The sequence below is a fragment of the Rhinolophus hipposideros genome (assembly GCF_964194185.1).
Source record: "Rhinolophus hipposideros genome assembly, chromosome: 6".
Lineage (NCBI taxonomy): Eukaryota > Metazoa > Chordata > Mammalia > Chiroptera > Rhinolophidae > Rhinolophus > Rhinolophus hipposideros.
The window spans coordinates 15,390,345-15,408,128 of NC_138052.1; the positions used below are offsets into that span (position 1 = coordinate 15,390,345).

The window sequence follows — 17,784 nt, forward strand, 5'->3', positions numbered from 1 at the left end:
CTTGTATGCAAAAAAACACAAGGATCTCAACACTACTTCAAAGTAGGTATTGGCAGATGAGGGGAGGGAGGCTTAGTGAAGTTCAGGAAATTCCTCATGATCACACCATCTGCTAGGTGACCAAGCGGGAAGTGGCGTGTAGGTCTATGTGACTGTAAGACTGTTGAGCAGGTGCACAGAAGCACTCTCAAAAGTGCCAAACTCTAGGTGCACACACTGGTGACATTACTTTTATGGACGAGGTTTACATCTTGCCCAGAAATCACTGGATAAGCTTTGCAACTTTGCTAGTTTACTCAGATCCTGTGATTGAAACCCTTGTCGTCTCAGAGATTCATGGGAAGTGGGAACTTGCCATGGACAGGTATTTTGAAGCTGAGGTATACTCCTGCTCCCTCCAAGAGTATCAGACATTTGGGCCAGAAAACAAACAAACAAACAAACAAACAAAAAACAACCTGAGAAAGTATCTAGAATAAGTCCTTCACCTGATGATTGAGGGAACAAGGACATGAAGCCTTTTGCACTAAGTCACGAAATCCCAAAACTGGGCTTTTCCTCCTCTTCCCTATTCATTTCCTCAGTACCCTGTCTCCTCCTTCCCACTCTTCTCTTTTGAAAACTGGATTCAGTTGTAACCCAGCATATGAGAAGCACTTTCATTTTTTTAAATTATGTGTTACATAGGAAAGAGACCTGTTTTAAAGCAGAATTATACACAAATACTTTCTGACATCAGGGAAACATTTTGATGGCTGGGTCCGTATTGAAGGGAAATAACATCTTTGGAAATGCAATCCAGTCATTCCAAAGCAGGCCCGCCAATGCCTGCTCCAAATGTGTTCTTACACACATAGGACTCCTTCCAAATGGGCTGTGAAGGCGGAACACCTGGCTGAGTTTCAAATGGGCAGAAAGTCACCTTTAAGCTTATTTCCCCTTGGTTTGGGAGTTGACACAATCGAGTTAGCGGTAGACTGTTTATCACGGTGGCATGAAAGTCTCTCTTCAAATTCCTCCTGCTTTAAGAATCCAACAATAACATCTCCAGAGTGTAGGTTTTAGCTACATAAGAAACATATTGGAAATTGATTCAATGCTCCTGGCTTCCCTGTGACAATGTTTCATAACCTGGTAACCTTTGAGCTTGTTCTTTCCCCTTTCCCAAAAGCTTTCAGCTGCACCAGGGTGGCAAAGAAAAGATAAAGCAAACATCATCCTTTTATCTGATCACGTGCAAAATGAGTGGAGCACACACTGGACCACTGATAAGAAGATTGCTAAGTGATTCTTCTCAAATTCTCTCATTGGGCTGATGACAGGAATTAAGACTGACATTAACGAGTTATTTTCTCTGGTACTACCATTTTCAACAATGAGGGTTTCTCTTTAGAAGAAGTTAAGCCCTGGTTGCATGTCTGTGACTTATTAAAAAGTGCCCAGATCAGCTCCGTGTTGTAATAGATTTACTAAGATGCTTTCCTTTCTCTACATCTGTTTGCTTTTGCTCTGGCACCCCTCTTGAATAAGGGTTCATTCAAGTCACAAGTACCCTGTTCCCAAGATCACTTTTCCTCCTTTTGCTCTCAGTGGCAGATTTCATTACACAACTCAATTTTCATCTCCATAATTTGTCATAGCCCTCACCTGATCTATCATTCTAGCACGTTACCTCTCCCTTAAGCTACGTATTTACTCAGGCCAGATTTAATGACTACATCATTGGGAATCCCCATGGACTGAGTGTTAAAAGTCTTTAAATGAAGCTGTTTTTTTTCATTAAGTATATATGATTGAGTTCTTACTGTAGGGACAGTGCTTTCCAACTTTGATGATGGAGTTTTTGTTTGTTTGTTTTTTTAATCACTGCTGCTCAGTCACTAATTTTTAATTACCTTCAGGCATAAGAAGAACTACTGGCTTTAACAGCACTTAAGATGGACAGAGATGCGTCCATCTATAATGTGTGGTCAACTTGGAATTCTCTGTGGTAATGTGGAGGACAGAAAGACTAAAATTCAGGAGTTGCCCACAACTTCTGTTTCTGACTTCCTTCTGCAACACACAATGTCCTTCAGAACTGATGAATGACTAACTCTATACTGGGGATCAGGGCTGTGTCCCCCTTTCTCCCCCTCTCTGTTCTCTTCGTTGACCGTTCTTTTGGAGATGCTAATGAGCTGGACAACAGGTAGACAGGAGGAAGATGGGCATGGGGGATGTATGGCATAGGTCAGAAAGGCAAAGAGAAGACTGATTCAGTCCACAGATGTGTTTTGTTTGGGATGGTACTTTGTTTTAAGGTTTTTAAAGTAATTGTGAAACATCCTAGAAATACAGGAGTGTATACAACAAACAGTTGTCATCATCATAAAAGAATACCCATGATCCACCTTAACAACGGTTATTAAGCCACTCTTGCACCCCTCTCTGATCACATCCTTCACCCACCACTACTGCTCTTAGTGTAAGTGCACTCTGTCGTGTTTGCATACCAATAAAATCACCTCGTTGAATTTCATGTTACTCATCAACTTGCTGTGTTTTTCTGTTTGGCTGTATAGTCTTACCACACTGTCATTTAGCTTTGCTCACTGTACAAATAGAATTATATTGTAAGTAATCCATAGCGATTGGCTTTTTTTTCCATTTTTTTAAAAAGATTATTGGGGTGACAATGGTTATAGGCTTCAAGTGTACAATTCTGCATGCATCATCTATATATCACATTGTGTGTTCACCACCCAGAGTCAGTTCTCCTTCCATCACCATGTATTTGATCCCCCTTACCCTCATCTCCCTCCCCCCACCCCCCTTACCCTCTGGTAACTACTAAACTATGTCTGAGTCTATGAGTTTTTGTTTCTTCATTTGTCTTGTTCCTTTGTTGCTTTCAGTTTTATATCCCACATATCAGTAAAATCATATGGTTCTCAACTTTTTTCTGTCTGACTTATTTCACTTAGCATAATAATCTCAAGATCCATTCATGGATTTTTTTCCAATCAACATAGTTTTTGCGATGAATCTATGATAGTACATACAGCTGAAGTTCATTAATTTTCACTGCTGCATAGTATTTCATAGAAAAAATATTTCAAAATTTACTTATCCTGTCTACTGTGACGAACATTTGGGTGCTTTTCCATTTTTTTTTTTGCTATTATGATAATGTAGCTATGATTACTGTGATAGATATTCCCTGATATACTTGCCAAAAGTTTTTCTAGGGCCAGGCCTTTCAAACTCTTTTGACTACTATCCACAGTAGTACATTTTTACATCATAAACCAGTATACCTCTGTATGAGTAACTATACATAAATGTAATCAAAATGTCACATTTTTACTTACTTTTACTAAATTTTTTCTTACTACTTCACTATTGTATGAGCTCCATTCTTTCTTTTAAAAAAAGAAATAAGAAAAACTAACAAATGCTGACCTTAACTCACCATATTGATTTCATGACTCTTTAATTGGTGCAGCTTTGAAAACCTTTTTTAGAATATGTCTACTTGGTCTGTTATTGATACAGCTATACCATTTTTTCTACTAGTTTGGAAATGTTATATTAAATTTCTACCTACTTTTAGTGTTTACCCTAGAAATTTTAACATGCATATATAACTTACCAAACTAATATATTAATTCTCAACAATATAAGGACATTATAATGCTGTAATTTTTACCACCAATTCCAACTCATTTTCAATTCTATTGATGTCTAGGATTATTTCCATTTTGGTGTATTTTGATAATATACATTATAAAGTATATTTATTGCTATATACAGAATGTTTACTATTTTCTCTACTCAGCAGTTCTCCTTATATTTCTGACCTTCCTGGGATGATTTTCTTCTGTCTGATACGCAGTCATGTACCATGTAATGATGGGGTATGTTCCGAGAAATTCACCTGCAGGTAATTTTGTCATTGTGTGAACATCATTGCATACACTTCCACAGACCTCGATGGCACAGCCTACTGTACACCTAAGAATATGGTACGGCCTAGGCTCCAAGCCTGTCCAGTATGTTACTGTACAAAACAACATGAGATTAAAGCAAGCACGAGAGAAAATGATGCAACCAAGAGGCGTGGTAAACACGAAATGTATGAGGCTGCTGCCAGCATAACATGTCACACTGCTTTACAGTAAACTGTTTTTATAGGTAGAAAGAGTACACTCTAAAATAATGATAAAAATACAGTACAGTAAATACATAAACCAGTAACATAGTCATTTATTATCACTATCAAGTGTTAGTTACTGCATGCAATTAATTGTGTGTGCTATACTTTATACGACTGGCAGTGCGGTAAATTTGTTTACACCAGCATCACCACAAACACGTGAGTAATGTGTTGCTATGACGTCACTAATAGGCTTTTTTCTGCTCCATTATAATCTTATGGGACCATCATCATATATGTGGTCCATCACTGGCCCAAATATCATTACGTGGTGCATGACGGTATACTCTTTACGATTTACTTTGGTGAGGATCAGGTGGTAGAAAACTCAGATTTTGTTTTGTTTTAGCCTGGAAAAAAATGTCTTTGATCTCTTTCTTGAAGCATAGTTTCGGAGACTATTCACTTTTAGACTGCTAATTATCTTTTCTCAGCACGTTGATGATATAATTCCATTGTCTTCTGACTTACGTTGTTGCTGTAACTGTCATTATTATAACTGCTATTATAACTGTCATTACTTATTAGGTAATCTGTATTTTCTCTTTGATTTATTTTAGGATCATTCCTTTATTTTGGGTGTTCTACATTTTCACCAAGATGTGCCTGAGTGTAGATTTCTTTTTTTTTCCCCTCAGCTTGATTGAGGTATGATTAACATATAAAAATGGTATGTATTGAAAGCATACAGTGTGATGTTTTGATAGATGTACACATTGCGAAACGATTACCACAATCAGGCTAATTAGACATCCATGACCACACAGTTTCTTTTTTCTTTTTCTTTTTCTTTTTTTTTTTTTTTTGGTAAGAATACTAAGATCTATTTATTAGCAAATTTCAAGTATCGGATATATTATTGTTAACCATAGTCGCCATGCTGTACATGAGGTCTCCAGAACTCACCAGCTTCTAACTGAAAGTCTGTGCTCATTGATCATCTTCCGATTACCCCTAAACCTCAGCTCCTGGTAGCCATTCTTCTAGTCTCTGTTACTATAAGTTTGGTATTTTTAGATTCTACATGATCAAGTGAGGTCATGATTTGTTTCTCTGTGTTCAGATTATTTCACTTATAAAGTCATTCATGTTGCAAATGGCAGGATTTCCTTCTCTTTAAAGGCCGAATAATATTCCAGTGTGTGTGTGTGTCTCACTCCCTGTATATGTGTGTGTGTGTGTGTCTGTACACATATACTACAATTTCTTTATTAGTTTATCTGTTGACAGACACACTTTGGATGTTTTCATATCTTAGTTACCATGAATAATGCTACAATGAATATGGGATGTTGATATTTCTTCAAGATTGTGATTTTATTTCAATATAGAACTTTCACATGATCTAGCAATCCCACTTCTGGGTATTTATCAAAAAAAAATAAAATAAAATCATTATCCTCTAGTGTAGATTTCTTTTTATTTATCTTGCTTAGAACTAATTTGGCTTTCTGAATCTGAGGGTTGCTAACTTTCTTCAATTCTTCAAAATTTTTAGTCATTAACTCTTTTAATATTATATTTACCCCATTCATTCTATTCTCTCTTTCAGGAGCTACACTTAGATGCATGTGGATTTCATCACCTTTTACCTAATGTATCTTAACCTTTCTTTTATATTACCCATCTCCTTGGTTCTCTGTGACACATTTTGTATAATGTTTCAATTCTATTTTCTAGTTCAGTAATTCTCTTTAACGACTTTTAATTTTTTTGAGATTCTGTTGTGTCTCTTTTTGAAATCTGACTGCTCATTTGTTCCTTTGTTAATTTTCATTTCCATATTTGTTTATTCAAATATAGTGAATACTTTTCTTTTTTTGGTAATTACCAATTCTGTAGTCTTTGCAGGACTCATTCTATAGCTTGTTGTTTTTTCTGACTCTCACGACGAAGTCATTTTTTTCCGTTTGTGTTTTTAATGATTTCCTATTGTGAGTTAATTTTCCTTGGAACTTTATCTGTATGTAAAATTTAGAGTAGGTACCTTAAGAGAGGATGTGAGTTGGCTTCTGCCAGATTCCTGGGATTCCTATCAACCTGAGTCTGCATTTAAAAAAAAAAAAAGGTAACTTTTCATTATGATAAATTTCAAATATTCTCAAACAATATAATGTATCTTTATATACCCATTGCCCAGCTTTAAAAATATCAATATTCTGCCACTCTTGTTTTATCTATTCCTCCTCCTAGTTTCTTCTCTGAAGTATTTAAAAGCATAACTCAGACCATTTACAAATTGCAAGCTGGGGGATTTAGGGGCACACAGAGAGAGTGAATTAGGTCTCTGATCCCCATGAGTGTGAGCTAATGATTCAGAATCCGTGGAGAAGACATTTTTAAAATTTATTTTTCTTTTTTCCCAGCTAAAGACCGAGTTGAGGTTAAGAGCTTATTCCCACCATCCTCCTTCTGCAGAGTGGTGGGTCTGTCTTCATTGCTCCCAGGAGTCCAGCTTTATGCTGAGTGGGGAAGGGATGTTTTTGACCTAATGTCCCACCCTGCTTAGACCCTTCATTATGTCACAGTTTAGTTCCTTAACACCAGGATCCAGGTAAGGTGACCAAATGTCTCAGTTCCCTAGGACATCTTGGGGTTTCCCAAGATACAAGACTTTTAGAGCTAAAACCAAGAAAGTCCCAGGAAAACTGGGACAGTTGGTCACCCTACTGTCAGGTCACCAGGAACTACCACATACATACCCCTGGCTGATGGTACTCTCTCCTCTCTGGTTTAAGCTTTCGTGCTATCCTTAGCCTCTGATGAATTCTTTGCCTGCAGCTCAACCATGCATGTAAGAAAACATGTATATGTTCTATATTACACTATATACTTTTAGAGGTGGGTTTCTGTGAGAGAATTTTGAAATTCTAATTTGAAATATTGCCAGATCAAAAAAAAAAGTACCTGAAGACTTACTTTTTAAAATTGAGCCCACATTTTAAAATGTATCATACGTATATGTCACATAAAATAATCTAGATTTTTGACTTCTGGTGAAAAATGAAAAGACTTGGCTGCAAAGGGCAAGCCTTCTTCTATGGTGACATCTGGAATTGACAAGTAGCTGCTATCCTGGGATGGGTCATTTTCTCTTCATTCCTCAAAACTCCCATCACTCATATAATATATGCATGTGCACGTGACATCCAGCACGTCTTACCCATTGACCCAGGGCTTATTTGAGTTTGCAACCCCTAGCTAAACAATCTACTAAGGGGATTTTTGGTCTCTGTGCCTGTAAGGTGACAAAAAAATGATGACAAAAAGTCATCATTTACATCCTTGGGGGGTCTATTTAACTTTACAGCTATGGGCTAAACTGGGTTTGGATGCTGGCTCTTTCTACTCCATACTTGCCATGTTGCTGAGCAAAGTACGTAACCTTTCAGGGTATACATTTCCTCATCTGTAAAGGGTGACCATAGTGTCTAATGTGTGGGGTTGTTGTGAGGATAAAACAAGGCAATGCACATGAAATACTTTGCCAGTGCCCAGCATAGAGAAAGCTCTTAAGAAAGACTAGATATTACTATAATATGTATCAATGTCTTGCTTCTTTGGAATTTTCTGTCACGTTGGACAGTATTTTGGTTTAGGGGCTGAGGCACTCAGTCTTTTGGGGGTTATTGTTTTGATCCCCACTAAATCCTTACTATGCCATAAGTCACACATACATTCTCACACTTAAAGTGAATTAATCGCCTTTTGTGAAATTGAGAGAATGGCACAAGACTGGGTCTCTGTACACTATTTCAGACTCCCCAACATTGTATTTTCAGCAATAGGCCTTGGGGGAAAACAAAGCAAAATTAATGTGTCTAATGAGTCTACCTATTACCTGTTCAGGGTAATAGGTGTAAACTTTTCTTTTCCCCTGGGTTCATTCACACCATCCCTAGGGTTTCATGTTTGCCTCTGCTCCTGGCAGCTGAGCTTCCTGTCTGGAGAACACCACCCTTAACTTTTCTAAACATCAAAACACTCCTTTGTGTGCTTCTCAGTTCCCTGGCAGGAGAATGTACCTGGCTCATGGCTCATTCCTTTCGGGTCTTGCTAGTCCTAACCTGGGAAATGCATTGCTGCTATCGGTCACTGACACACAATGTATGCCCTTCGCAGAGACTGTCTGTATCATAACCAGTGACCTGAAGGCCCTCACCCAGAGGAGGTACCAAGGAGCAGGAAATTCACACACATCCTTTGTTGGCTGCCAGGAGGGATCTTCTGGGGAAGGGAGCCCTTTGGCACCCTTCAATATTCCTCGCTGTCCATCCTTTTACATAAATGCATGGTTCTACAGCACCACTGATGAGAAAACAGAGTGAGCAGTGTATTTGGTTGGTCCAAGGCGAAGGAAGAGAAAATGACAGTGTATTTTCATTTCCAAAGTCTAAACATGAATAACGTGGTAAATTGGATGGTCACTTCTCGTCCATCTTGGTCTTCTTTTAAAAATCTCCACAGTCTATTTATTATTTGTAGGAAAAAGTTCAAATATCTAAGCTGGGCTTTCAAGGTTTACAAGATCTGGTTCCATTCTACAAAACCTGTTCTATCTGTACTTCATCCTCGCTGAGCTGGTCTCTCACAGATTCTCCTCCCCTACAATGGGCCATGTTCTTATCTCCAGGCCTTGGCTCATGTCATTTCCTTTGAGTTGAAAGCCATCTCTTTCCCCTTTGCTGATGATGAACCCTACCCGGAGGACAGTGGTTCCCAAACTTTGCCCCACATTGGAATCACCTAAAGATCTTTTAAAAAATTACAAATGTCTGGCTCCCATCCCTGGACCTTATGATTTAATTGTTACGGAGGGTGACCTGAGCATCAGCATTTTGAGAAGACTTCCAGGTCATTTTGATGTGTAGTCAAGTTTGGGTAGCATGGGAATAAATAGTAATGCTCTTAAACTTCAATATCATACTCTTTCATTCTTGTCTTTTTCCTACAGAAGAAAACCAACATTTCCAATTTCACCAAAGCTGGGCTCCACACCCTGGCCTGTGGACTCATACGTATGCAGAGCACACCTCTATCTTATCTGTGATCATATTGTCTCAGAATTATCTGTTTGCTTCTGTGTCTCCCTACTAGATAGAGTTCACAGAGTGCAGGTACTGTGTCTTATTCATATCTGTGTCCCTAGTGTCTGACACAGGGCATGGCTTGTAGAAGATGCTCAATGTAGGCTTGTTGAACTAAATCGAATTCAGCTTCCTGGTACAATCCAAAGGAGCAACTACCTAACAGGAGTGAAAAAAAGCCATAGTTTTAACTCTGTAAGTCTACAATTCTCTATTCCTCTAGTGAAAAATCAGAGGAAGGAAATCATAGACTAGGATTCAATATGTTCACAAAATACAGAAATCTCCACTAAATCCTTATCTCATGACTATCTCTGGTAGTTAGAAGACATCCCTCATCAGGAGGAAGTTTGTAGATGACAAAAACAGAGAACCAGCCACAAAGGAATGAGAAACAAGGAGGATGACACGCAATGCTCCAAGCACAGGGCAGGGTACATGGTAGATACTCAATGGATGGAACTATTTCCAGTTCTATGTCAGAAGGAACAACACAATCCTATTTGCATGGGTCTCTCTTTGTGATCGGCAGAGTTTATATTTAAGCTGCCAAGATGCAAAGCTCTCCCTTTGCAGTTTGTCATTTGCAGTTTTAAATGGGTGAACTCAGTGTAGCCATGGTGGAAAGGTCCTTACCCAAGCTATCACACTATGGTACTTCTTACTGTGTTTCCCTGAAAATTAGACTGGGTCTTATATTAAGTTTTGCTCCAAAGGACACATTGGGGCTTATTTGCAGGGGATGTCTTAAAAAATCACAGTAGGGCTTATTTTCTGGTTAGGTTTTATTTTCAGGGAAACACAGTAGATGTCACTTTGTATGCTGGGAAATGTAGAAATCATCATCTGGGAAGTATTAATATGAGATCCAAATTATGTAAAACCACTCCATCATATCCCTCATTCGTGGCCACTATTATCTAAGTAGTTCTCAGTTGGGTGCCAGTCTGTTAGTAGTCAATAGGACATTATCTATTCAAGTCGTTATTGAGAACATTTGTGCTTCCCACTCACATTTTGTGTTGATCACAAACAGCTCACCCTTTCTACACTTAAGCCTAAATATGTCAGCACACTATTCAAAACGTGACATTTGAATCAAATAGCCTTCCACTCAGACAGCTGTGTGAAAGTCTGATCAACTTTCTGACATTTACTTTAATTTCACTTTTAATATGAATATCACTCCTGGTATGTTGAATTTCTAAACTTTTTTTCAAATTTTCACAGTAGGGAAAATTAGTAACATTCTTGAAATAAGACAGCTAATTATCAAGGACTTTAATTGATTGGCAGCTACAGTACTAGAAACCCTGCTGTACTATTTGTTTTAATTTTAGAAAAAGGAAAATTCTAGATGAAAATTACTCCACAAATGTATTTGAACCTTTTTGAACTTGGTGGGTGATCAATTATATATTTGTTCATAAATATGGTGGTGGTAAATCAAAGTTCAATACGTTTTCTCAAAGTTATTCAAGATTATCTACACATGGAGAGCGGTGAGTGCTAGTTCAGATTATACAAAACAGAAACTAAGCATAAATCTTTGAAATTAATTATATCTTTTCTTACAACTCTCCAAGTTTATTTTCTTATGTCTTTCTTAAATGACAATAAACATTTGTCTGTGTTTCTACCAAGGAGGTAACCTTGGTAGGGGGCAGACAGCAGGCTGAGATTGCTACATGTCTGCTAATATTCGTTCTCCCTTTCTTCCAGAGTAAAGAAGACTTCCATTTGACTTCCATTTTGCTGGACATATGGCCTCCTGCATGGAATAATGCTTCCCATCCTATGTGACTAAGTACTGGCCAATGAGCTGTTAGCAAACGGGATGGGTCAACTGCTGGGAAGTGTTCTTAAAGGGACAAACCATATCGTTCTTCATCACTTCTTCCTTCTTTCTGTTTGGAAAATGGACAAAAGGGAAGGTTTCTCAACAGCTATCTTGGACAATGAATTGACTTTGGGAATGGAAAAGCATATAAGGCAGAGGGGTAAGGTAAGAGGAGCCTGGCACTCTCTTATCAGCCTGGACTACTACCCTCTGGACTGTCATGTGTGACAGTGAGACATTTCTATTCTTATTTAAACCACTGAACTTTCGGGTTTCCTTCACTCCCATCTGAACTTAATGCTACTGGTACTAATAGGGAAATCCAGTCTTGAATGTAAAAACAATTGTAGTCTGGGTAATTCAAACTGTATAATCCATATGTGGATAGCAACTGTGGCCATGTTGTATTAGGGCTTTAATACAGCAAAGGAGTTGCAGACTTCCTTCTGTTCTGATGAGATAACCTTTTAGGTCCTAGTTCTTGTACTCCATATCCTTGAGGTACTTGATTCAAGAGTCTGTGAGATCTTCCGTTTTTTTTTTTTTTTCTCCTGAAGAACCACGGCCACCCACATTGGATACTAGTGACGCCTCCTCTCTGCTGCTGGGTGAAGAAGCTGCTGCGTTTGCTGATCTTCACTGGAATTCAGTGCATAGATTCCTTGACAATAATATTTATGTATCATATGACTCTTTTATCCCTTCTGTTTATCTACTGGAGTTTATCCACTAAACTCCAGACTGGGCACATACAGAGTAGATGCTCTATGGTTGGATGATAAAAGTTTACAAGAACAAGGTCTATGTGTTGCAGAGGTAAAATGGCTGTTGTGCCTGGTGGTCCAGACCTTCTCTATTTGCCTCAACATAGCTATGTCTCACTTCTTACATTTCTCAAGAGTAGGGTTAGATGACAACCTTTCCTCCTAACATTGCTTCTAGAGCTGTTCATTGCCTGAAACAGGGTGGATTTCTTCCTTTCTTCCTCACCCTATAATTTGGTCAAACCAGTGACCTGAATGCCTGAAATGTTAGGTCCCAAGAGTTCCTCTTAACTAGAGATAAAACTTTTCTTGAGTTCTTGTTACAATGCAGACATGTGACGTGAAAAGGTACCTATTTAATCCATTACTCCACAGACATGAGTTAGTTTACCAGATTAGCTAGGTAAAGTCTGGGAGAGGATAGAATAAGGAAGTGAAACATCCTGAGAAAATGTAAATAAATTGGTGTATGGTCTGTTAAGTAAGTCAAAAGTGAGGGTACTTATTGAACACCTATTATCCTCCTGCATAATGCATTAAATAGCTGCTGGCTAAGGCCATCTGGGGAGGAAAGGAGGACACCAGAAAGATCCCTTGAAGGCAATTCCTGAAGTGGGAAGGAGAGCACCAAGAGATTTCACAGAGCTAGCCAAAGACAGCTAGAACCTCAGGGCTACACCTTGTCATTTGTCAAGTTGTGCTTCTGATGGTAGGAGCCAGAAGCGTCCTTCAGGAGAAAGTAGGAGTCCACCCAATCTGTGCGGGACAGTAAACAGATTTCATTCAGCACTGGACACTGGGACATTTGCCTACTGGGCCATTAGACAAATTGTTCTTTGTAACTTTTTTAGTTTTAGGAAAAACAATAGGTATCCTTCCCTACACAAGTCTATCATGCACCCTTTTTTTCTTGGCTAGCACTAAATTCTGCTTGGCTTTTTCCTCAAAAGACATTTTCTCCTCTTTACAGAAATTTCCAAATCTGTCTTCACTTATTAGTGGTTGATATTTTTAAATGTGAGACATGTTATTTGAATTCCCACTGATCATTTAGTCCTATTGATTATTAGTGTAATATATAGGGTGAATCTGTTATAATAGTTAACGTTGGAAAGAACAACTAGAAATATGGTGGTTGTGATCACTTGTGTTAATTCTCCTCTTAGACAAGGCTAGTCATTTGCTTGGTGCTTATTAACATGGAGTGCTGACATTTATTAGGGAAATTTTAAAGAAAAAAATTTAGTTGTATTATTTACTTAATTCATGAATCTCAAATTTCAATATAAAGCAGGTTTAATTAACAATATCTTGTCTTGTAATCAACTAACACAATTTTGATCGAACAAACATGATTATCCTTAAACCACAGAAGTGCAACTATTTAGATTCACCAATTTCCTGATCGTTTTTCTTTGTTAAATACATTAGCTGGTATCTGGTTAGAAGAAGAACATATTTAGATTTGCTCAGTTGCTGTGATCAGAGATATTCTATGGTTATAAAATACTGTGAGGATATGTGACAACACTTAATCTAGACAAAATAAGGAATATTGGGATTATCAGGGTGCTAAAAAGTATATTCTCAGTCCTTGTAAAATAAAGATAAATAACCACTCGATTTGTTGAGTCTCATTCAGTCTTGAAATGGATGAACTTTTAAAAAGGTCTGTGGCAGTCTTACTGGTATTAGTTAACCAAGAAACATTCTCAACACCATTCTCCCTATTACCTCATTACACAGAGGCTGGAAAAGCAGCATACTTACTTTCCCATCATTCTTTGCAGCTAGGCTTGTCTGGTTCTCACCAATGACCTGTAAGATGGAGTCTATGGGGGGAAAGGGTGGGTGCTGAAGGAGTTTTTACTCTTCCTTATACTCAGTGCCTTGAATATGGATGGGATGCCTGGAGTGGCAGGAATCAATTTGCAATCAGAAGCAACAAGCATGAGGACAAAAAGGCAGGGATTTTGATAACATTGTTAAACGGCTACGCCTCTTTCTTGTTGCCTTCCTCCAGACTTTTAATTACATAAGACAATTAAATAACTGTATTATTTTAGTACTGGCTAGTCAGTTGTGTTGTTGTTACTGGCAGCCAAGAGCAGCTTATTCATATAGTTCTCCATCAGTTTGAGGAGATGAGTCTACAATTATGGAGATGAATCTACAATTATTTGAAGACCAAGTCAGTTATCTGTCAGAAGCATCGTCTACATTTACTTTCATGAAAGCAATCTAAAGCAGCACTTTCTAAAAGAACTTTGTGTGATAATGGGACTGCTTGGACGGATGATGTAGGATACGTGGCCATTGAAAACCTGAAATGGGGCGAGTGCAATTAAAGAAATAAAGTGTTAATTTTGTGTAGTTTTCGTTTAAATTGAAATGGAAATAATAATAGGTAGCTAGTAGGTATAATGTTGAACAGCATGGAATGTAAAGAATTGCTAGTCTACTAAAAACACGTAGACTACTGTAATTCTCTTAAAGGAAAGTCAGCCTCCAAGTTCATATATGTTGTCTTATAGTATCAAGAACACCTCATTATGGAAAAATGATGACTCAGTGGGGGCTTTACCAGTGTCACGTTTGAAGGCTGTTAAACAATATTTAACTTGCATATTAGCTGACTACGCAGAACCGATATCAATTTAGGCATGTTACATTGACAACTGTAATAAAGGATGCCTTTTTGGAATAATAATCTTATTCAGACTACACGGATGCAGCTGTTTGTCAAGTCTGGTAGTCCCAATTACAAATGAAAAGAATAATAATGGTGTGCCAGGCTCAGGAAGCTGTGGGGGCACACTAACGCTCTGAGGTAAACTGTAAATTACAGTTTGCAGAAGACTGCTGGGTCTGCTAGAAAACTAGCCACAAATTGTACCAACGTGGTGCTAAGAGCAGGCAAGATGCTGAGAGTTGGCAGGAAAAGGTCCTCCAGGGAAACAGCAAGAGCAGTGGAGACTGATTAGTCCAGAAATCTGTGGGTCTGTCATGTCCTAGGACATGGGATTCAATACTATCTCCTATACCCAAATGTGACTTGAAGAAATGATTCCATCATGCCTTGGTATCTTATGAATAGCTACATAATCAGCATGCTTATATCCACAGACTTTTTTTTAGAACCTGTGGAACGACTAATCCTGCAAGTGTCCAAGGTGGCTCAGAGCTGTTAAATTTATCACCTCTTCTATCTCCTGACAAGAATCACAGTCACAGACAGCTAGTCCATCAGCAGGGACCTCCCGGCTGCTGAAAACAGGTCAGTAAAGTTTCTTTGGTTGGGAACCTGCATCCCTTCAATCTAGAATTATGCACAATTTTAAGCAATAGCTGACAAGCCAAACTTTTTTCAGAGATAGGACTAGCTATAACCAGGGTTCTAAAATAAATAATACAGAAAATAAATTGAAGATTTTTGGCTAGCCATATGTACTTAATCTCGTTGGTTCCTTGTGTAAAAAAAATATCCAATTTAAAAAACATTCAATTGAAGAAAGCCACCACCCCACCCCACATTTCTAAGAAATAGTAGTTGCAACAAGGTGCTTCTTGAGACAATTGCTATTGAAACTGGATCGATTCAGTTGATCTTATCCTCAGAGAAAAATTATTTACACTCAGTACTTTCATTTTATGTTGACATATACTTTGCATCAGTTTGTACTGCATTCCTTTGCAAGCACCTATGTTTTCTTCATAGGTCTGCTTGGATCTATTTATTTTACGATAGCTTCCAATGTCTAAGAAGATAAAGGTAACAATGTGAGAGACGTTAAGACCCAGTCCTGACAGTGGGAGGCATAAGACATGGCCTTTTGGACCACGCCGTATCTGAAAGAAGGTCACATAGAAAATATCTCAGCTAAAGATGTATCAAGACGTGAATTCTTACCTATAATGTGGCTCTGAAATGCAGAATCGGCAATAGTATCTTCTTCATCCTCTTGCAGGTTTTCATTTGCCTCTTTTATCTGCAGCAACAACAAAAAAATACTGTAAATTCTTTTTTACTATATTAGGTACATCTTTTGCCATCCTCAGAATAATGATATATTCTATAACATGTGTGTGTGTGTGTGTGTGTGTGTGTGTGTGTGTGTGTGTGTACAGATGCGTATATATTTTCTTCGTTCTACTTTTTCTGCACTCTATCACTTGGCTTCATTACAAGTTTTAATTATAAAAGCATATTTTCAGAAATCTAACCCAGCTCTGAAAATGACGATTTATAGGGCACCTAATTCTACATAAGATTCTGGAGATAACAGCTTTGGTTTTCAAAATTTAATAAAGTTAGAACATAGAGCTGTTAGAAAAACGTAAAGTCTAAAGAAGTATAATTCTCTCAGAGTCAATGACTTCTATCACAAGTTACTTTAATAAAAATAAAGAAACATATTTAGATCTCATGATCCTCTCCTAGAATATAATTCTCTAAGAAAATGATTTTTTTGTTGTTGTTCTTTTCATAATGAAACATGAAGTGACTTATGATGTGTGCTCAGTGAACTAGAGCAGTGACACATTTGTCTAGATTTTTCAGGTCAAAAACATTCCCATTATATTTCAGCTGGAACCTCCAGACACTGAATGGTGTAGAATCAAATGGAACTCCAGAGAGTAATACCATTAGAGTATTTTTACAAATGTTAATTCTGAGATTCAGCAAGTTTCCTTAAATATATTGGAAGTGGCAATACTGGAACTAAAACCCAGATTTGCTACTTCCCAACCTAGTAGCACCAGTAGCAATAATATCACCAACAATACCAACAATGATAAAAGCATCAAACACTTAAATACTATGTAGCAGGCGCTGTCTAAGCTTTTCACACCTATGATCTCATAATCCTTACAACAATACTATGAGGTAGGTGATAGTGTTAGCTCCATTTTAGAGATAAGAACCCTGGAGAAACAGACAAGTAATTACACAAACAATGGAACTGGAATTTAAACACAGCAGATATGGCCTGAGATTTGCGTTTATTTGGGGGCAGTTTGCTATTCTCAAATTTCTGTTTGACTATGTCAGTATTGACTTGGCCTCCATATTAAGACAGCTTGTGGTCCTTGGCAGAATGACACTAAATAACTTTTAAAAAATACATCCCAGCCAGTCCCCTGGGCAGCAAATAATAAGGTGAACTGTTCTATGAATGATATGGGGGTTGTGCTTAGGTGCCTACATTACAGGTTGCCAGATTAGCTCAGGGGTTCAAACTGAATGCCAAGAAACCTTTATTTTATATTCACAAGGTTAGAGAGTCATATGGTTGTATACTGACCTTGAGCTAGATTTAGCTTTCTACTTTTTACCTACTACTTTTCAGATTTAATGGAATAAGAACAATTATTTACATTTTATGACAGCAGTTCTAATATTAGAATGTAACTGGTGCTTACTCTGTACATACTGATAGCCAGGAGCTGGCAAACTCAGGAGAGTATGTGGATGGCCACCTGAACCTCACAAGGGAGATTGTTAAGGGCTGAATATCCAGAGGCCATGTTTCATCACTTTCTTTCCCCTCAGTTGTTTGCTCTGCAGGTACTTCCCTTTTTGTTAGCCTCTCCAGAGGAGGTGAGTTAGGGAATGGGGGAAAAGCCTTTATCAACAAGCTCTGTTTCTAGTAGTGCACATTTATGGATGGCAGAGAGGAAAAGCGCTATGAGCATCAGTGAAACTAACATGTTTTTTGTTTGCCTTCCAAGGTTCACCTAGCTCAATGATCTGTTCGTGACAAGGCTACCGAAAGACCCACTGAGGAAGGAATTCCCCAAACACCTTAATTTCCATTCATAATCCAACAAGAACCTTCTATACTCATTTATAGAAGCATCAAGTAAATCTATATTTTTCAATCCATCCCAGCT

The 17,784-nt window shown here is 38.0% G+C and overlaps 1 protein-coding gene across 2 annotated transcripts in view; it reads right to left on the bottom strand.

Annotated features, from left to right (window-relative positions):
* NCKAP5 (NCK associated protein 5) overlaps positions 1-17,784 on the bottom strand; it is an 834,652-nt gene that overhangs the window by 88,027 nt on the left and 728,841 nt on the right. For both annotated transcript variants that reach the window (XM_081050689.1, XM_081050688.1), the window contains one exon: positions 15,800-15,878. In XM_081050689.1, coding sequence (XP_080906815.1) covers positions 15,800-15,878 — 79 coding nt within the window. The remainder of the gene's footprint in view (positions 1-15,799; positions 15,879-17,784) is intronic.